At 37.0% G+C, this 22,836-nt stretch overlaps 1 protein-coding gene and 1 pseudogene across 15 annotated transcripts in view; one reads left to right on the plus strand and one right to left on the minus strand.

Annotated features, from left to right (window-relative positions):
- The window catches only part of ZFX (zinc finger protein X-linked), a 77,252-nt gene that overhangs the window by 6,572 nt on the left and 47,844 nt on the right, over nucleotides 1–22,836 (minus strand). For 11 of the 15 annotated variants that reach the window (XM_059679066.1, XM_059679064.1, XM_059679061.1 and 8 more), the window contains 5 exons: nucleotides 15,774–15,862; nucleotides 11,912–12,478; nucleotides 1,801–1,941; nucleotides 1,230–1,373; nucleotides 407–559 (listed from right to left, as the gene is read on the minus strand). In XM_059679066.1, the coding sequence (XP_059535049.1) occupies nucleotides 407–559; nucleotides 1,230–1,373; nucleotides 1,801–1,941; nucleotides 11,912–12,478; nucleotides 15,774–15,834 (1,066 nt within the window). In that variant the 5' untranslated portion in view covers nucleotides 15,835–15,862. Of the gene's footprint in view, nucleotides 1–406; nucleotides 560–1,229; nucleotides 1,374–1,800; nucleotides 1,942–11,911; nucleotides 12,479–14,161; nucleotides 14,218–15,773; nucleotides 15,863–21,421; nucleotides 21,656–22,129; nucleotides 22,250–22,836 lie in introns of those variants that run through there. The other 4 variants (XM_059679069.1, XM_059679062.1, XM_059679065.1 and 1 more) reach the window with 4 other exon arrangements.
- LOC132223712 (cleavage and polyadenylation specificity factor subunit 5-like) lies at nucleotides 20,802–22,492 on the plus strand (annotated as a pseudogene).

The following is a 22,836-nucleotide window of genomic DNA, read 5'->3' on the forward strand; positions in this document are numbered from 1 at the left end:
AGATAATGGGTTTCATGACCATATTTATTATAACAAGACGGGAAGAAATGGCCGAGCTTCCAAATCTAAAAAAACACATGTTAGCATTTTGCCCCATGGACTCTCTTGTCTCCCAAAATTGAAAAGGCATGGGACAGATATAATCAAGATAAAAGTTTCAGCTTGAAAGCCTGTGTGCTTCTTGTAGTACTTCCTTCTACATGCTATATACATGAAGAAAAATCTTGTTAAAAACAAAGACAAAAAGTAGACTTTATAATCTTCCACTACTCCTGTTCAAATCAAGTAACCATTATAGGGTACTGGCATTTCAGATTTCTGAAACCTAAAACCACAGAAACCATCTTTCAAGCATGAATTCACATTCAAGAACCAACTCAATTGGAAGAGCTGCTATGCAACTTACCGTAAGCTGCTGCCCACGCTATTGGCATGAAGGTTTTGATTTCATTGTCATCGATTTGCTGTTCGTGTGCGGCGGCTGCTGCGGCTGCTGCAGCGGCATCCTCTTCTCCTACGATCACTTCCATATAAACTTCATCAGCAATTTCAGCAACATCTAAGTAGAAAATTATATAAACTTTTGTGACCAGGTTTACAGAGATTACAGGAAAGATACTGTCATTTGAATTCAATTAATAGACAAGTAGAAAGAAGGTTCAAATGTTATATACCTAGAACACAGTTTTCGCATATAAGCACTCAAATATTTGAATGAATCATTCATTTCTTGGTTTTCACCATAATTCATTTTTTCATTGTTGACACTATTCGTTTTTCAATGAAGTTCTTAGAATACATGAGCTATTGGTGTTTCCCTTGGAATACGGCAGCATAACAATCTCTACAATAATTCTACTTGTTTCCTTTAAATATTGGCCATATTTAAAATTTTTTATTTTTTGTTAATCCTCACCTGAGGTTATTTTTTTTCCATTGATTTTTGGAGAGAGTGGAAGAAAGGGGGAGAGACAGAGAGAGAAACATCGATGTGAGAGAGACACATAGATTGGTTGCCTCCCACACGCACCCCGACTGGGGCTGGGGATGGAGCCTGCAACCGAGGTACGTGCCCTTGACTGGAATCGAACCTGGGACCCTTCAGTCCACAGGCTGACACTCTATCCACTGAGCCAAACCGGCAAGGGCCATATTTAAAGTTTTTTTTTTTTTTTAAAAAAAGAACTACAAGAACATTAAATTTTCTCCCACAAAGACCACCTACTTACTTAAGTCTTCATCTTCTTGCTGAGAGTCATTGACAGTCATATAAACCATCTTTTCCCTTGGCACACGAATACTGCTATTCTGATCAAGTAGTTCAACTCCATGGTCATTCTCAGGCTCGCTCTCCACAATGTCTACGGTGCCACCTATTAGGGAAGATGACAGCTCCAAGAATTTATGGGAAAACTTCATTTCCTCCTATTTCACGTATCACATTTTACATACTTCTCTACTGCTACATTGGAAACCTTGCTTAAATGTAATTTTATTGATTTCAGAAAGGAAGAGAGAGTGGGAGAAAGATAGAAACATCGATGATGAGACAGAATCATTGATCAGCTGCCTCCTGCACACCCCCTACTGGGGATTAAGCCCACAACCAGGGCACTGAACCCCAACCTCCTCGTTCATAGGTGGATGCCCAACCACTGAGCCACGCTGGCCGGGCTGGAAACCTTGCTTAAAAGTTATCTTCAGAAAAGGTTTCAAATGTTCTCAATCTAATCCACCCAAAAGTAATCAGGTTGAAGTGTTTAGATCAGGATGAGTAATATGTTGAAGGTGTCCTCTTACCTAAGTCATCCTCTCCAGGGTCAGCTTTAAAAATGTACACCTTGATGACTTCAGGGCAAGAACCATCCACTTTACAAGGATCAATTTCCGACTCTGTCATTCCAGAGGAACCACCATGTTCTATTTTGCCAGCATCATCCACTAAAAAGGCAGGGAACACATTACAAATAACATTAGTAGGTATTTAAATGTTAGCATTTTCAAAAGTCTTTTTTTACAAATATAATCTTTAACTTGATTCACATAAAAATGAACGATTTTACCTAGACAAGTAGACATGTGGAGCATGATGGGAAATGTGCCAATAGCTAAGCTAAAGCCTGTCACAAAGGGTCTTGTGTAACCAGGCAGAGAAGATCAGACTTGATCCTTGGCTGGTGGTTTCTCAATCTTGTCAGGTGTCAAAATCTCTTTGGGAACTTAGAAACAAAGGCCAGCAACCAGCAGTTCTACAGAATCAGAATCTGCAGGAGTGGGACCTGATATATAGACAGATTAAGAGGTACCCTACCCTAGGGATTCTGATCAGAGTTTTGAGAACCTCTGCTATAGGTGATGAGACACTTTTAAGCCAAGCAGTGACAAGGTGAGACCACCATTTTTGCTATACCATGCTGGCCTTGAGAAAGCTGGATCCAAAGGGGTTAGGACATGAAACAGGATACCACTTGTGAATCTACTTCAATAATGCAGGCGACAGATACCAAGGCCTCGAATCGGGCAGAGGCAATACAGATGGGGAAGAGGGCTGGACTTGAGGCCTGTCTTAGAACTAAAATGGCAGCACTTGATGCCCAACTAAAAATTGAACATGACAAGGATAACTATAGGATTTCTGATTTGGGTGATAAACAACTGGGTGAAGAAATGTTAAGAGAAATGAGGAAAAGGATCTCTCTTCCTACATGTTAATTTAATTACGGTCCAAGGGATAACATCTCTGAAAGCTCTCAGAGCTGGTGTCTGTCCCTATCCCTCTGTACTCATAGCACACTTTGATTGTTTCTCTAAGTGTATAATTCACTATATTGCTACTATCTGAGGTTTTCCACCTATCTTTCCCATTGACAGAGTAGAACCTGTATTTTCATTATTCAGTCTTTTAAGATAGAGTCTGGTGATAGATGATCAGAATATTGATGAATCAATGATTTCATGAGTGGCTAAGACGTGAAGTCAGTTGCTGGATATTCCAGTCTGAAAGCTGAAGGCTGACACAGATTTGGGAGCCTATCAGCTCCATGCTAACCAAGCCTTGAGATCATAGAATGAGAACCTGCAGTATGAGGCAAGAGCGGGCTGAGAAAATCCTGGGAATGTCATAGTCTAAGGGAGGGACAAGAAGAGTTCAGAAAGGAAAGCTGGAGAGGTTGATGGAGAGTCATAAAGGAAGCCAGGGAGCTAAAAGTTCTGAGAATTCTAGTAAGACCCATGGCAATAATACAGCATGCATTATTCAAGGAGGAATGTCTGCACTGACCAGAGTCACCTAGAAGTCATTGATGTTCCTGGTGAAAAGTGGTGTGGTGAAGGCTATATGGGGTCAGATGTGGATTGAGGATTCAATGGAAGCTATGAATTTCTTTATGAAGTCTAATTTTACTGTGAACAGAGAGGCAGTGACTAGAATGCGTTGCACGGTCAAGGACTTTTCTGTTTGAGAAAAATACTTATGCATGCTCAATCTGTAGGAGAAAATATAATAGAAAGTGATGGGCTGAAACCAGACATGATATGAAATTTATAGATCAAGATCTCAAAGGAAAAGGGAAACGGAAACGAAACTAGGTGCAAAGATAAAGGAGCCCTGGCCGGTGTGGCTCAGTTGGCTGAATGTGATCCTGTGCAACAAAAGGACTCCAGTTTTGATTCCCATGCCTGGGTTGCAGGCTGGATCTCCGGTAGGGGGGGTGTGGGAGGAGGCCAATCAATGCTTCTCTCCCTCTCCCTCCGTCGCTTAAAAAAAATCAATAAAAGCATTTTTTTCAAAAGGTAAAGGAATTTTCCTTAAATAGGAGAAATTTGCTATACCTTCTGAGATGAGAAGGTAAACATGGATGAGAACATAGCTACATTGTGTTTAGGGAAAGGAGAAAGGTTGTAATGCAGAAAATTGGAGGAGTTCATGACTGGTGGCTTCAACCGTAGATATGAAACAGGAAGGAAGGACTTGGTTACCAGTGAGAGAATGGCAGACTGAGTTAAGAGCTTAAAAAGTTAGAGAAAATGAGTTGATCCAGGACAAGCTTGATGATATGAAGGGTCAGAGACCAGTTGGTTAAACTCTGCAGTTTAAAAAAAGAGAGGTTCTCTGAACTCTGAACATAACTACCTATATTCAAGTATCTTGACTACATTTTATAAAAATGGTTTGTAGGGGGGAAGAATCAGAATTATGTCCTTATTTCTGGCCTGATGTGTACCTGCCCTTTTTCAAGGCTAAATATTTTTATGATATACCCAAGCTGATTGAGCCAATGTTATTTTCTTAAAGGTAGCTTTGGAATTTTAAGCTGAAATAACATTATAAGGATGAAGATCTCACCAAACTAGCAGGAAAGTCCTGAATAAATTTATGTCTTCAAAGAATTCATCTCTGACAGGTGATATTGTTGATGAAGCTTGGCCTTTTCTGGCAAGGTTTGTCCAAACTGATTCTAACAAGTACTAGAAAATCAAATGCCCTTGTGTTTACAAAGAACAAGGTCAGGCTAGCTGTTTTTGGGTACACTAGTTTGTCAGTACTCAGAAGATAAACCTTTGATGACTGGAAAATCTAATCATTTTTGAGCTTACAAAATGTCATGTATTTACCTATAACTTGAGCTAAAAGACTTTTCTGTTTGTTTTCATAAATGTGTGGGAAACACATTTCAAATATACAGGCTTACCGGAGCCAAGCAGTTGTTCTACCATTTGACAAAAGTAGAATTCCGATTTTCACCTTGAGAATTTGCCCCACTAACTCAACCTATGAAATTATTCTAAATATGAAATATTACAGAAGTGATTTGTTTTAAAAAAATACTTTGCTGGTTCTCTTACTCAAAATTTCACTCTGATTTTAATGCTATCATTAAAAATGAATTTCTATTAAAAACAGATAAAGAAGGCTTAGATAAAATTGAGTCATCATACCTATGATTTCTGCGTAAGTGCCTTCTTCTAATGCAGTAAAATGAAGAACTAGAGCTTTAGAATAGACCTCTCCAAAATAGAAGAGCATAATTCCTGAAAATTAAGACTACTTCTAATAATAACTACCATTTGCATGGCATTTCACAATTTCCTTAGCATTTCCTATGTACTTTTACTTATTTGATTCTCATCTTTTCCAGATAAAGAAATAAAGGCTCTGAGGTGGTATGTGACTTGCCCAAATAGGTGAACTAATAAGTGAGAAGTGGGAGACAGAGTGAGGAGGTACCTGTCTTTAGAATCCAGATCTTTATTTTCATCTTTTGATTTTTAAGAAATTTATGTTCACTGTATATAATTTAGTATTTTAAAAAATCAACAATAGTCCCACCAACCAGAGATTCTATCATTATCTTAGTAAATTTCCTTCCCAGTTTTTTAAGTAAAATTGGCATCACATTTTCCTCCAGCCTTATGGAATAATAATCTTTGTATCTCATCCAACAGTTTTAAACTGTAAAACTAAAGAAAAAATTGACTTAGCAATTATCTCATTATTAATAGCAAAACTATGGCAAAATATAGGCATATTTTATACTGCTTCAAGGGAGCTTCAGTAAAAACCCTGAAGACCAAAAATTAAGGGTTGCTTATTTGTAATACTAACAGATGCTATGGAGTCTAAAAATATAGTTCATTAAGACTTCAGAAAACTCAGTAGTTTCTGAAAATAAAAATTACTTGGGGTGGGGGGAATAGGGGATACACCACTTCAAGCAAACTGCTTCATAAAGGAACACTGATCTAATTTAAAAATCAGCAAAACGAAGCTGATTTGGAGAACATTTGATGGAGAATCTATATAATAAGAAATAACAATGGTTGTGATGATAACACCAAATATTTACCTACCACATACCACATGCCAAGCATGATACTAAGCCCTTAAAATATACCATTTACTCCTCACAACAACCTTATAAAACAGGTGATAATGTTTTGTTATTCTCACCTCTCAAAGCTTCAAAACAGATTTCGTTATAATTTTTGCAAAGATAGAAAAATACATGGTATCGGATTGCTATAGAATTGCATTTTGTGTACATTAACATCGTAAAAAGAGACATCACACCAAAATCCCTTAGACACTGCCCTCGGTCAGCTTTCTTAAAACAAAGATCCAGTCACCTTACTCTCTAGCAGATAATGGTGCCCCATTTCCTACCAAGTAAAATAAAAATTGCAGTCTAGCAACTAAACTCTGACCAAACTGCCTTCTGCCTTCACAGTCTTATCTCCTCAGCACCCCCACGACTATGCCATGTACCCTGAAGTTATTAGTATGTTATTTCCATTCCTTTGTGCTTCTGTAACTTTGCTTTAAATTATATACATATTATAAAAATTGTACAGCTTATTATTTAAGAAAAGTATAAAAATAAATTAAAATGTGCTGAAAAGCCCACCATATGGAACTATCAATAAAAATTACAGATCATTATTCAGACATTTCTAGGCATACTTAGGCATTAAAAGAATGGGAGACAGACTGCACAGAGATATTTTTTTGTGTGTGTGAAAACTGGATAGTGTAACATGCTATTTTTAAACAAAAAATATTATATTAGAATTTACTCAAACTTTAATTCCATTCCCTGGCTTACCAATCCCTTGCCCCACCTCTTTTTTATGGTGAGGAGAGGGGAGGACTACACATCTTTGCCTTATTTGAGCACTTTATTCTTGGTATAAATCTAACTGAAATCAGATTAAACTGAAAACTCTTAATTCATTAATTTTTAGTACTGATTTCTAAATAAATCTGAATGCCTACAGTAAAGACACAGTAGCTTTAGATAAACAGAAACTTTAATTTCATCAGAACAAGCTTAAAGCTTGTTTAACATCTTCTCTAAAATATTCTTAGTTCACTAAATTAGACTTTTCTCACATTTCAGAAATATCCCCATACTGATATATTTTTAAAATACTAAAATTTTATTCTGTGATTTACCAAATGGTTTCAAGGTACAAAATGAAATTGATCGAGTACATACATAAAAGTAATGGTAAGATTTACACAAACCATCAGCCTGTAGGACAAAGAAATAAGCAAATACTTTAGCCTGTCTCCTGTGCTAATATCCCCTAGAATAATTCGATTCTAAACCATTAGACTGTATTGATCCTCAGAGTTCATGCACTAAACATAAGGGTTTGCATTCATTCATTCATTCATTCACTCCCTGAACCACTTTTTATTGGATGTCTACTATGACCAAAGTTGTGCTGAATTAGGAGCTAACATCAGACCAAATGGTCAAAACACCTAAACTAGAAAAGGCCAGGGTCATTAGGCTCCATATCTGCAAAGGTGCCATTCACACTATAGCTGGACAGCTGACAGCTGCATGCGGCAATCCTGTAGACAGATCTCTAGCATGTCTAAATGTATTCCTCCTCTAGTAATTGGTTTGCCATCTGCCCAGATGCACAAGCCAGAAACCAGGGAGCTTCAAACCCTCCGCCTCCCAACTTTAATCCAAATTCCACTTCCTAAATATGTCATGAAGTAACTTTCTGCCAAACTCTACTGATAGAACCTCATTTCAAACTAGCATCGTCTGTTTCTTACCTGGACTACTAAATCATCTCTCACAGCGTATTTTTTGTTTTTAATTTTAGTCTTCCCTTGTCTGCTCTCAATATTGCCACTAAGATTACTTTTGTAAACTATAACCCTAAGCATATTATTATTAATCGGCTTACAACGATAATAGCTCCCCACATCAGAAAGGTAAAGCAGGCTTATTGTATTCAAAGGCCTTTGATTTGTGCCCAATTTTGCGACTCTTACTTCTCAACATTTCCTCCATTCTCATCATTAAAGACATTTGCACTCCAAAGAAAAAGTCTCTGAACAATCAAAGACCTTCCACATTTCCCTGCCTTTAAATATGTTCTCTGCCATTTCTTCCCCCTCAGGTACCCACTGAACATTTTATTCATCCTTCAAATTGAGTTCATCCCAAATTATGTTTAAAAAATATAATAATAATCCCTGTCTTTGATAAATACTTATGAAATAAATGTGAGATTTGCTTCAAAATAGAGGGAGGAAAATGAATAGGAGATATGAAATAAATTTAGTTATATCTTCAGCCAAGCTCCCACAGAACTTTGGTTTATACTTTCATAGCATTTAGCTCACTCAAGTGTACCAAAAATCTCAACATTTTCTCCCTTAGTGCTCCCAAAATACTTTGTATATCCAGTTATATCTTTTCACACTCAACTATATAATTACCTGTTTCTGTCTGTCTTCTCTCCAAGACTGTGAACTCTTAAAAAGCCAGAAACTTTCACTGTTTATCTCTAACAGCTAACAAGATTCCTAGTTTATCGTGGCTGATTAATAAATGTTATTGAATGAAGACATAAGAAAAGTAAACATAGGCAAGAGTAAAAATAATCGTTTAGATGATTCTTTTTTCTCATATAAACATAAATTTGAAAAAAAATAATTTTTTAGGTAGAAAAACAATGGAATAGGGTGTGGAGGCTGTCCTCGTGGCTTCTGCTATTAAGGAGTAACTAAGAAAATGTGTAAGCCTCCTGCCCAAATTATTTCCTAACATTGCTAAAATTGGGTTTTCATGAATATTGTAAATTTTAATAATCACTGAAATTCAATGTGCCTCCTCTGTCCACCAATAATCACTTTTTATCCCAAACTCTACTGCGTTGTAGTATTAACTTTACACACACATACATATACACACGGACCAAAAAAAGACAATATGAGAGTGGAGTAGACACTTTGTTTTTTCCTTTATTTTGTTTTATTTATTTTAGTTTTTTTCCTTGCTTTTGGTTTCTTCTTCTTTTGATTTTAGTAAGCACTGGAATAAAACTTTTCCCACTGATTTTTTTAGAGAAAGTGAGTGGGAGGGGGAGAGAGCGAGCAACATCGATGTGAGAGACACAACACCGACTGGGTGCCTCCCCCATGCGCAGGGATCGAACCTGCAACTGAGGTACCTGCCCTTGACTGGAATCAAACCCATGACCCTTCAGTCTGTAGGCCAACGCTCTTACCACTGAGCCAAACCAGCCAGGGCTGGAATAAAACATCTGATTTCAAATCTTCACCATAATGCTAACTGGATGTGTAACCTTGAACAAGTTACATAAACTGAGCCTCAGTTATCCAAGTTGTAAAATGGTGATAACACCAACATTATATGGTTGTTGTAAGGAATATATATATAAAGTTTTGGAACACAGATACTATTTATTAAAGGTTTACTATTACCTATTTTTATTATTTCCAACTTGTTACAAATCTCCAACTGAAAAATTTTTCTTGGGATAAAAAATCTTGTTTTAAAAAATTTAAAAATTGGCCATAATGACAATCCTAAACATTTCTCCCCTGAAAAGAGAGCTTTATTAACAAACCTCACCAAATAAACTTAATTACATCTTCTGATAAAAATGTCAATTGACTCAAGGGTCATTAGAAGCATTCAGCACACATTACCACCTGAGCTCTTCCTTTGATATATTAATTCAAATGGACTTAAATTATATATATGCCACCAGACCAAAAGTTTAATAAGCATTAGTTAAGAACTAACCAACCTAATGATTTATTAACATTCAGTTTTTATAAAAGCAGTTGCATATTGTAGAAAATAGTGTTTTGAACACAATTTTATCCTAATGAAAAAGTCAGTGGCCTTAGAATATAAAAACTAAATGGAGATCACAGATACAGTACTGTCATCAAAAGTTTTATTAAAGTTATGGTCTGTACAAAGTAAAATTTCCAATTTTATAATCAGCATGTTAAAAATGGTGGCATACTTTCACTTAACCAGACTAGTTTAAAGGGTTCTAAGCTTAAATTATTTGCTTATAGCCCTGGCAGGCATGACAGTGGTTAGAGCGTCAGCCACACACTGAAGGATCATGGGTTCGATTCCGGTCAAGAACATGTACCTGGGTTGCAGGTCTGATCCCCACCCCACTTGGGGCGCATTCAGGAGGCAACCAATCGATGTCTCTCTCTCACATCAATGTTTCTCTCTCTCTCTTCCACCTACCCTCCTTCCTTCTCTCTCTAAAAAAATCAATGGGAAAAAATAACCTCAGGTGAGGCTTAACAAAAAAATATATATTTATTTGCTATAATTTTTAATGTCTTTTTAAAAACTGTTTAAAATAACAAAGTAATATTTTATTAAAATGTGTATTAGAAATGAAGCATCATATTGGTTTATATTAGAATAGAGGCTCTCCGGCCCAAGTGTTTGGCAGAAGGGAACCCCATGCTCCAGAGGCGTATTAGTTGTTTCCTTTGATGTTACTATAAAAGGTAGAGGCACACCAAGTACCCTAGTCTTCCATAAGAATGCATTATGTTGCCACTGCTTATTAATTCCGCTAATCCTTTAAAAACTGAACTATGCATTTTTGCCTGGACTTTTAAGTTTTAGACTTTAATATTTAGGGTAGTAAATTTTGCAAATTCACTACCCACTCCTGACAGCATAAAACTAGTATAAGGATGAGCAGATCCATGGAATAGAATTAAGAGTCCAAAAATTAACCCCTCATATTTATTATCAATTATTTTCAATAAGACCCTGGCTGGGTAGCTCAGCTGGTTAGAGTGTCATCCTGATACACCAAGGTTACAGGTCCCATGCCTGGTCAGGGCACATATAAGAACCAACCACTGAATGCATAAATAAATGGAACAAATTGATGTCTTTGTCTGTCTCCCTTCCTCTCTCCCTACAAAAAAAAAATAAAATAAAAAAATCAATAGATAAAATTTTAAAGAATTTGTTTCAATAAGGGTACCAAGAATATTCAATGAGTAAAGAACTCCATTTCAACAAATGGTGCTGCGACAACAGAATATCGATGTGCCAGAGAGAGTAGTTAGCTCGTGACCTCACACCATATATAAAAATAAACTCAAAATGGATCAAAAGTCTAAATGTAAGAGTTAGCCCAGCCAGCGTGGCTCAGTGGTTGACCACTGACCTATGAACCAGGAGGTCGAGGCTCGATTTCCTGATAAGGGCATATGCCTGGGTTGTAGGCTCAGTCCCGAGTAGGGAGCGTGCAGGAGGTAGCCAATCAATGATTCTCCTTCATCATTGATGTTTCTCTCTCTTCCTCTACCTTCCTCTTTGAAATCAATAAAAATATATATATTTTAAAAATAGTGGGTCTTTATTTATTTGACGTTTAATTCCTAAAGGCATACTAATTTCCATACTGGGTCAGAGTTGTGGTCTAGCCAACTGAGGACTTGATCTCTGAAAGCAATGCCAAGAAATATGTGTAAGAAGACAGTTATCCTCCCAGATGTTAAACATTTAGAGGTGTGCTCCAAAACACCTTACTTTTCTTCAATAACCTGAGTCCATCATACTTAAAATCATGTTTTAGAATCATTTGTTTCAATGCTATACCAGAGCCTTTTCCCATGCTATCTATTATATAAGTAGTATTTTACATAAGCATATAAGTATTACATAAGTACTAACATACATGCATATACAAGAATATAAGTAGTTTGGTTATACATTTTTTTCCAATTTAAACTCCTTTTACGTTTCAATAGGGTTCCTAATTCTAATAAAGGCTGGTAACAGCCTAATCACATCCTTCATGATTTCAAAGTTCAGTTCTATTCCTTCCCATCTTTGTCTTTCTAGACTGAAGAAATTTCATCTTTCTATTGTATCCTTATAAGAGAGAAAAGATGCTTTAATTTGTACAATTTTACTTTTCTTAATTTTGAGTTATCTTACAGGCTCCAAACTGAAACAACAATGCAGGAAGGTTTATGAGATTTACTTTTATAGAAGTCAAGAAATTTTCATCTCTGATGTAAGTTAGGAAAGACAGCCTTCAAAAATACCTTTGAGAATCACTGTACCCCAAGACTTACAGGAAATCATAAGGTAGTCCTCACAGTTGTTCTTGTCATCATCTTGCTGGTCCACAGGGATCCCATTGGCATCTATGACTGCTTCCGAGGCACAATCTGCTACCAACACTTCTTCTGAAACTACATCCGTTGTCAGAGGATCAGTGACAATTTCGGCCTCAACTACACTATCATGAACTACGTGTTCAACGTGTCCAACGTCAGACACATGTATAGATTCACTTGTCAAGACGTGTTCTGGTATAGACATTGATGAAGTAATATCGGAAGCTAAAACATCATCTGGGACTGTGCAATGTTCTAAAGAAACTTCTTCAGTTACATCTGAGTCCAGCACTTGCTCAGGAATGATGACCGTTTCAGATACATCTGATTCTTCCATGATATCTGGGCACTGAACATCTTCTATAACAACGTCCTCGATAACATCTTGGATTACAACTGAGTCTGGGTCATCAGGAACAAAGTTATGCACAGTTATGTCTGAATCCACAACATCTGAAACAAAAACGGTTTCTTGAACTTCCACAACAATTTGATCACCATCCATGTGTGCAGCATCAGTTCCTTAAAAAAAAAAAAAAAATTTAAAAGCACAATTTCAAGTAGGCATGTATGACTGCCTCAGCTAATGTAAATGTTATTTAATTTCTACCAGGAAAACAGACTAGCTTCTCAGTTTTCTCAAACATTCATATAGATTAAAAAATTAAAAGGGAATCCATTTTTGAATATCAGAAATGAAAAATTTTAATATTAAGAACTTTTTATACTCATCCCAAATCAATTGATAAGAAAATAGAAAAACCAAGCAATTGAGGCAGTCACAAAATAAAAATGTTCATGAAAGTAAAATTCTAGGCTCACTAAAATTAAATCCATATGCATATACTTAAGGGATGATTATAAAAATTAATAAGTAAAGCAACTTCAGGTGGCAAATATACCATTTTCCTTTATTATGTGTTTTTCATCTCTTTCATCTTACTCCATCTCTCCCTCAACTACTACTTTATCTTCTTTCCATCTCTCCCATGTATTTCTTTTAGTTCCCTTCCATTTTTCTCCTCTTTCCCCCTTTGTTCTGATATAATATCTCATCAATATCCTACATTTATGACTATGGAAATTTAGAAATTATCCTCTGAATCTAAGATGTGAAAGGACTGGGGCATAAATAAAAGAGGACTAGGGCGGGGGCTGGGTGGAGGGGGGCAAAAGTGGGTAAAATGGGGGACATCTGTAATAGTGTCAACATGGGGCAGGGGAAAGACAGCTACAAGGCCACAGCTAGAGGAAAGGCAACTAGTTAAGGAGCCTCTGTGAATAGATAAGATGAATAAAAGTGCAACTGCTCTGGAGCAGTAGAGGGTGAGGTTAGTTGGAGCGGGGCCTACCCCAACTTCACCAGGGTACTCTGCCTCCATCCAGCCTCCTTGCATCACCCCATACCCTAATGCCCCAGGCAGTTCCTCAGAGTATAAGAAACACTACTCTAGTCCACTCTGCAGTTAAGAATAAAGGTACAGGGTTGAATCAATTAAAGCCCAGTGAGATTAAATGACTTCACCAAGATCACACATTTGTACAGATTATGGTACTCAGTAAATATTACTCTGAATAAATGCCACAAATGGGACTCCAAATCAGATATCCTTGTCAAAACACATAAAATACAATAAAACAAATCTGGTATCTTGGCTCCTGGTCCAGAGAAAAGCAAATGAGGTTTTTATAAAAATCTTAGTTAAAAAGCAATTAATTTTAATTAGTGATTCTGGATGTAACTCAGATCAGGCTGAATCCAAGCAGCTGCCTAACTCAATGACTGTGTATCACTGGCCAGGCCCTCAGAGAGACACATGATTTTGTTTAACAAACACAAATGATCAACAGAGGTCAAAGAACCTTTAAAAATGTAGGAAATCTTGAAGCCAATTAATAGCTATTTTAGTTACATCTAGAATAAAAAATGTTTGCTTTATTTTCTATAGAACTTCTACTAAGTGCTTTTATACTCCTTTGTTTTCAATATTCTCAATATTAACATCAAGCAATAGATCACTATAATCTCCATTTTACAGATAAAAAGACGAAAGCATTTAGTGGCAAGAGCAATAGTTAAAAAATCTAAACCAGAGAACAGGGTTTAGACACTTATTAGTTTTGTGACCTTGGGCAAGTCATTTAACCTCTGAGTTTCGGTTTCCTCATCAGTAAAATGAGGATAGTAGTATCTGCCATGCATACCTCACAGGACTGTTGTGATGATCAAATGGGAAATGTATGGGAAGTATTCTGAAAAACTGTAATGAGAGGTTTCATTATTATTAGGACAAATGAAAATGGAGGCCCTGGCAGATTAAGTGACTTGCTCAAAGATAAACAAACACCATAAGTGTTAACAACCATGGCTAAAATGAAATAGCCCTTCAATCTACCACTTAGCCCATGACCCAGGATTGCTCATGACAAGATTAAGCTAGCAAATACTGTACATTTTTCCTCAAAGAGCTTCTTTCTCTTTCAAGCACATTAATTATACATGTTCTAATAAAAGAAGAATTACAACTGCATTTGTTATCAAATTGAAATTACCAAACTTGAGTCAAAGACCATTCTAAATTGTTAAGAAAAATAAACATACCCCTCCAACACATACACACACTGGATTTAGAGATTAAAGAAGTGAAAATTAAAAACCACTAATATTGAATTTCCTGATATAGTTAATTGCTACTTCTTCTGCTACTTCTTTAATATACTGCAATATGATCATTTTAAGCCCAATGGAAAACTCATTAATATTTTATTTATAAAGGTAGCTACCTAGTGTGATATAAAACCATCTTATATCATAAAACCTAGTGTAATCACTTTACGATGTTATGTAATTGGAATGATGGATAACCTAAAATTATGAATAATTTTTTTCTATTTTTAAAACTTCATGAACTTAATTTTCCTTGTACAGTTTGGATAGTGGGGTAAGACTGTCTTCCTGAAGCAAAAGGCTCCTCTTCTCAACCTGTGAAAGATAGGTTGTAAAAGTAGGATGGGGTCAGAATGTAGAGGGCCTGAGGTTTATAATTTAACTGCTGGGTAATGGAAAAGAAAGAAATTACATGATCCATGTGTTACTTTACGATGAGTACTCTGGCTGGGGGACTATATAAAAGAGACTAAGGCCCTGGCTGGTGTGTGGCTCAATTGGTTGAGTGTCATCCATGCACCAAAAGGTTGCTACTTCACTCTGGTCTGTGTTCTCAGTGGTTAGAGTATCAGTCCACGCACTGAAGGGTCTCAGGTTCGATTCCCAGTCAAGGGTACATACCTGAGTTAGGGGTTCACTCCCTAGTTGGGTCATATGTGAGAGGCAACCAGTCGATGTGGCTCTCTCACATTGATGTCTTTCTCTCTCCCTCCCTCCTTCCCTCTTTAAAATCAATAAAAATATTTCTTTTTTTAAAAAGAGAGACTAAGGACAAGAAAAATAATAACTTCAAAATTATTGCAGACTAGGAATGAGATGATAGAGCCTGTCTATGTGGTGGGAAGTAAATATTAGCAACATTTTCAAAGAGAAAACTAACAGGACTTAGTGCTCTAACTGGGCAAGATAAGAGTACCTGAGGATAACACTGAGGTTTTGATACTGATGCTGTTACTGACAAAAATTTAAGAGTTGGTTGTAGGGGAGCCAAATTTTTAAGGAGGAGAATAATGTGCTCACTTTAATATTTGTAGACTTGACACAAGATACCTAAGTGTGAATATCAATGTGAGAGCCTCGCAATTTGTCCACTCGATAACCAACTCCAAATCTGGTAGATGGAAAATAGAGCAACCCAAATAGTTATACCTGTTGCAGCAAAAAATGAGTTTGGCTCTTGTGGTTGTAATTCAAGTCCATCTTCATCCATGGCCTTTAATTTTCATCAGTCACAGCTCCTAAATTAGGGGGGGGGGGAAAGTAAACCAAGTATTACTTTTATTATATCATGTATTTAAAATGCACCATATTTACATTTCTGAAACACTCGTAAGTATGTCACAGATGAACATCTATCAAAAACATATCTACCTAGCCCTGGCCAGTTTTGCACAGTGGTTAGAGTGTTGGCCCTTGGACTAAAGGGTTGTGGGTTTGATTCCTGGTCAAAGAAACGTACCTGAGTTGCAAGTTCAATCCCTAGCTCCTGGTCAGGGGCACATAGCAGGCAACCAATCGATGAGTCTCTCTCACATCAATGTTTCCCCACCCTCTCTCTCGCATCTCCCCCTCCTGTCCACTCTCTCCTCAGGAAGGATTTAAAAAACAAAACACATCTATCTAAAATAAAAGGGAACTTAATTGATTTCCAATGATAATAGGCATCTATAAGACAAGGCAAGGCAGAGAAATCAAACAAGTCAACTTTGCCTAGGCTTTTTGCTTGAGATACTGCTTGCATATATCAAGTGCACACATTTTGATTAATTTTGACACATGCTCTTAAACCTACGTAATCACTATACTGCCCAGATCAAGATACAGAACATTTCCAGTACCCCAGCACTTGTCTCCTCTCAGTCCATACACCCCACACTCCCACAACGGTAACTGGTTTTATTAAGGTTCAATTTAAACACACTCTGTACCTTATTGGGGGGAAATGTCTACACGATTTTCATATTACTTTTCTAAATTTAATGTAGTCTGCTTTCAACCAATACATTCAAGATCAGTAAAAACTCAAAGTGCATAATTATAGTAAACACCATTTGGGATTTCTGCCTAACTTATAATGACATCTCTTAACTAACCTTCTGATCTAGAGAAGTAAATTCCCACAGTGTATTTATACTCTCCTCGCCATGTAGTTGATTGGCACTGGCTATAAAATGATAAAAATAAGTTCATCTTTGAGCACAATAAAATCAAAGTCCTGTCCCTGAGAACTAAAACCATGAGCAAGGGTCACTCAGCCTCTTTCTCCTGGTAGCTATTATATAGGAGCTGAGAAAGGCCCTTTTCCAACTTCAGCTTAGACTAGTGAAATAAAGTTTATAAATGAAAAAGAATCCAGTGAATGCCCTCAGAAACAGAGTAGAGAGAGAACAGGGAAGGGAGGCTTACCAGTATTTTTTTAGCTCCTGGCTCTAGAACTTTCTGAGGTCCAACTACAGAACCTTATCTGCCTTGAGTTTGTGCAAGACATCCCAATGACCTCAATGCTCCCTTTTCTACTTAAGCCAAAACTTACAGCAAAAAGAACTTAACCCATAAAATAATATACTATTTAATATTAATGACTGTTTCAAAAGAGCAGACATCAAAGATTGTGGTTTACTCATATTGTAAGTATTGCATAAACCTCCTCCCCCTCATTGGTTTCCTTATCTCTATCTACATTTTCACTTTCTAATCCAACCTAAATAGTACTATTAGACACATCTTTCTGTTACCTTTATCATTTTTTGTTGATAACATAAGCTCTGAATGCTTATTAAAATTTCAAATGACAAGAGTCATTTTTATAATGCATCAGCTAGGTCAGTGGTTGGCAAACTCATTAGTCAACAGAGCCAAATATCAACAGTACAATGATTGAAATTTCTTTTGAGAGCCAAATTTTTTAAACTTAAACTATATAGGTAGGTACATTGTTATTAACTTAATTAGGGTACTTCTAAGGCTTAGGAAGAACCACACTCAAGGGACCAAAGTTTGCTGACCACGGAGCTAGGTGATGTCATTCCAGCTAAATTTTTAATGGCTCCTGCCATCTTCTAAGTCTGGGGACTAAACTATCTGTCCATCATATTCCCTAACTTTCTTTCGAGCACCTTCCCCCACCATGACACGCACACATTTCAGCTAAACAAAAATGCCCAATGTCCCCAAACTCTATTTGACTCAGGGTTTCTTATACCTGGATGGAACACCTTTCCCCTATCCTCTTGCTAGAGCCTTTCCCCCAAAAACCCCTTCCCCACCAAAAAAGAAAAAGCTGAAAATCTCTCTCTCCTCTGAATTTCCACAGCAATTTATCCTTTTTCCTTTTTTTCTGATTGTACTTGTTTGCTATAAACCATAGTTATTTATATATGCTTTTCAAATGCTAAAACGTATGTGTGTGTTTGTGTATATATTTCTTAAAGAAATATCCATGAGAAACTCAATATTAATAATTGGATTTTCAACATGTCAACTGAGACATATTCTATTTATTATCAAGAGTAAGCATGTTTCATGTTATTTATTCAAACTGCTTCAAATTAAAAGGACCAATAAAGAAAAACATTTTCAACTATGAAAAATGGAAAGTTGTCAATACTCTCTCCCCACCAAAATCACCCCTGGCCATAATTCTTTTTCACCTTTAAAAAATGTAATTACAAAATGATAAACATGAATTAAGCTTCTAAGCATAATGATAGACTACTAAAATGAAATTAAGCCAATTAAGAAGGCAATAAATGCAATTCATTAATGCATTAAATGCCCCTCTCCCCAATTCTCCTACATAAACCCAACCCCATCTGCTCTAAGAATTCTCAACCTGCACAATCCTCCTTAGCTTTTCTATTGGGGTTGGACAGATAATTAACTCCCTCAATTTTGAAATTCTCTCCTTCCTGGGTTTCTTTAAGCTGAGTTCTAGCCCTAACCGGTTTGGCTCAGTGGATAGAGCGTCAGCCTGCGGACTCAAGGGTCCCAGGTTCGATTCTGGTCAAGGGCATGTACCTTGGTTGCGGGCACATCCCCAATAGGGAGTGTGCAGGAGGCAGCTGGATCAATGTTTCTCTCTCATCGATGTTTCTAACTATCCCTCTCCCTTCCTCTCTGTAAAAAATTAATAAAATCTGTTTAAAAAATAAAAAATAAAATAAATAAACTGAGTTCTAATTCTCTTCCCACCTTCCCAACTGCTGTTTACTCTGCCTCCCCTCACCCATTATTGCAGCCTTGCCCAAGGTGGTGAGCTCAGTCCTTTTGTTTTCTGCTTCCTCTTTATTCCAAGGTTTCAACTACCATTTACACAAAGGTGATTCCCCAAACACACACACTCAGGCTAGTACCTGACACTTCCACCAGACTGCTGCATATTTTCATCGGGATAAAGCCCTGCTTCTCCTGACATGACCACTATGGACTTTTCCTTCTTCTCTGCTTATGCTCAGTCAGGTTGTCAGATCTTATCCATTCCTTGTCCACAACTTCTCAGGAATCTATCCCCCTCCCCCCCCCCTTTTTTTATTCCCACTGTCACCGTTTACTCTCAGCTTCATATTTACTGATCCCAGGGGACAAAAATAACCTCTCAACTGGCCTTTCATTTTCTGCCACTCCCACAACAAATGACTAGGAACCTTACTACAAGTAAGGGCTGGTGCCAAGTACTGAGGCAGACTAATCCTTCAAAGCATTGCTTTGATCACCGCACTCCCCTGCTCAGAAAGCTTCAGCAGTTCCCCAATATTCAGTGTGCTCTAAGAAATTCACCCAAGCACCATGATAAACTTATCTGCTATATTCTCATCATTGGACATCATACCCATTTCCTAACAGATATTATAGCCCAAATATATTTTTATATTTAATATATTTTTATTGATTTCAGAGAGTGAAAGGGAGGGAGGGAGGGAGGGAGGGAGGGAGGGAGGGAGAGAGAGAGAGAGAGAGAGAGAGAGAGAGAGAGAGAGAGAGAGAGAAACTCAGGTGATCAGTTAAGTATTCAACGAACAGTTTTTACCGGTTATTTTTCCTTCTGTTTTGTCACCAAATCAGAAAAAAACATGTTCTGTACTTCCAAGCAGAGATGACTATACTAAACTTTGGGGTTAGAAGTAATTCCTCTGACAATCAGAATGAAACCAATGTTCTTAGAATGGTGTCTACTCAGAAGATTCTAAGGCAGCCATGGGCAAACTACGGCCCCGCGGGCAGATCCGGCCCGTTTGAAATGAATAAAACTAAAAAAAAAAAAAAAAGACAGTACCCTTTTATGTAATGATGTTTACTTTGAATTTATATTAGTTCACACAAACACTCCATCCATGCTTTTGTTCTGGCCCTCCGGTCCAGTTTAAGAACCCATTGTGGCCCTTGAGTCAAAAAGTTTGCCCACCTCTGTTCTAAGGGCTGTGATAAAAGGGTGCTCCTGACTTTGCTGCAGGAACTGAGGTCAGAGACCAGTTGAATCTGAAGACAAACAAGTAGAAAGAATCTAACAATTTGGGTGAACACACTAAAATTTGGTCCTAAAATGACAAGCCTTCTTAAAACCTTATTTTTCCAAAGCCCCTATTCGTGCTCAGATTAAAAGTTGCCAAAACACCCTCTGAGTTTAGTTGCATTAATATTCTGTGAATACTAGACACTAAACCTTTCAATGCCTTTGTCTTTAAGACTGTAGCTTGATATTAGGAACTGCATACACTTTCTATCTAGTTTTTCGTAAGTAAAGCAGTTTAGCCTCCTTAATGAAATGTTGCTATTTAATGCACTCAACAATTTGTCAATACATGTTCATTATATAATATTCTGTATATCATGTATAACTCAACTCTTTGGATCACACTTTGATTTTGTAGTGAAATTTTAAAAAATTAGTTTAGTAGCTTTTGTTGAGATTATGGTCAGAAATCCTATTTATATGTTCCCTCTAATGAAATATTCGGCCTTTAGTTGCATGGAGTGGAGTGTTTGAAGCACTTGGTGTGATCAAAGGATAAAGACAGTGTTTTGACATAATATGAACTGGAGATTAATTTAGACTACATTTTACCCAATATAAACTAAATAAAAATGTCAGGGGAAAACTTTTTAAAAGGGAAATTTCTGGCAAATGCAATACATGATAAAGAAAGGTCGGTATTATCTTATTGAACTCCTTAATGAGCAATGTATCTCCTCGTATTAAAAAATCTTTCTGATAATGCAGAATTATGGGTGGTTTTTTTTAGATTAAAGCATTCTTGCTTTTATGTTACTTTATTCAAGCTAATAAGTGCCTTCTTTAGTTTTCTAGCACTACTTGTAAAACTCATGTAATGCAGCATTTACAATTTTTAAACTTTTAACTATCCTTAAACTATAAAACTTCTTTAAATTACTCTCTTGCCAGATCACCAACATAGTAACTTGACTAATACTGATCCCTACTCTTTCCCTCACCTACATGAACACATGCTTCCTATTACTGTTTTTCCTAAATATATTACTTTGGGTCTGTAAGGTTCTATAAACTCAGTGCTGACACTAACAATGCTTTCTGTACATCATAAACACTGGTGAGAAGATAATTTCAAGCTTTTCAACAACTATAAAATTTTTAAATTGAAAACTGCAGAATTATGGAGTGCTTATACAGTGATCTTTTGCTAATGCAGTTAAGCAGTATGTTTTGTACCTATAACTTTTGTGTGTGTGTGTGTGTGTGTGTGTGTGTGTGTGTGTGTGTGTACCTATAACTTAATAAACACTTTAATTTTGTTTTTTGGGGGTTTTTTGTTAATCCTTACCTGAGGATATTTTTTCCACTGATTTTCAGAGAGTGGAAGAGGGGAGGGAGAGAGACAGAAATATAGATGTTAGAGAGACATATCAAGTGGTTGCCTCCCACAAGGCCCTCCACTGGGGCCAGGGATCAAACCTGCAACCCAGGTCCGTGCCCCTGACCAGGAATCGAACCCACAACGCCTCGGTGAGTGGGCCCATGCTCTACCATTGAGCCACACCAGCCAGGGCAATCCTTTAATCATTTTTTTTTTTACAATAACAGGCTAGATAATGCAAAGGGCTGGTTTACAGTACACCTGCTTCTTACATGACCAACAATGGGCATGCTCCATTGACTATCAGCTCCACTGAGTATCAGTGGCATTAATTCCATATAAATTTGAGAACTGGTCTACCAAAAAAAAAAATTTATTGGGATGACTGGTTAATAAAATCCAGTTAGGGTTTTGACCAGTTGGGCAACAAGCACATCCAGGAGACCAAGCCCTTCACCTTGGAGCACACCATCAACCTGTATCCTCTTTTCAATTATACTTCTGCTACAAAGCAGCACCTCTCTGAGGACAGCTCTGTTGCAGCCAGATTTCAACACATGAGGGTGATATTTGATAAAATTGAAATGAGGACTGTAGAAAGGGTTCCAATTGTACATGAGCACTGGCTACCCCATGTGTTACTGCTATAGCTGGGAACAACTTTCTTCAAATTACCTGATGGTGAACTTAACCCAGGAGAAGATGAAGTTGAAGGACTAAAATGCTTAATGACAGAGATACTAGGTCGCCAAGGTGGAGTCCTGTAAGACTGGGTCATTGATGACTGCTTTGGTAACTGGTAGAGACCAAATTTTGAACATCCTCAGTATCCACATATTCCAGCACATATTACAAAGCCAAAGGAACTTAAGTTGTTTTTGGTTCAACTTCAAGAGAAAACCTTGTTAGCAGTCCCTAAAAATTATAAGCTGGTAGCCGCACCATTGTTTGATTTGTGTGGACATCGCACCAGGATATGGGCCCATCATTTCTAGTCTCCTTCAGCTTTTGAGCAGGTTCAATTTTATATACAACTGAATTCCTGCACAGTGGATCAGTAAAAGAAGCCGTCTCTGTGAGCACAGTATAAAATAAATATGGTAGAAAAGTTTTCTTTGTTGTATCTCTTTCCCAACCACTCAATTGCCACCTGCTTTCTTTTGTTTGAATAGTAAAGTTGATATAAAAGAACTAGATAGTGGTATAAATAAATATGTTTAGTTTGCTTTTGTTTCTACTCATACGTTTTGTACATTAAAGAAAGCAGACTTCTAAAAAATAAAAATAAACCTGACTTTTAAATTGTTAATATAGAGAAATACAATTCATTTTTGCATATCAATGTTCCCCAACTACAATGCAATAAAACTAGAAATAAATGT

Source organism: Myotis daubentonii, chromosome X, assembly GCF_963259705.1.
Source record: "Myotis daubentonii chromosome X, mMyoDau2.1, whole genome shotgun sequence".
NCBI lineage: Eukaryota > Metazoa > Chordata > Mammalia > Chiroptera > Vespertilionidae > Myotis > Myotis daubentonii.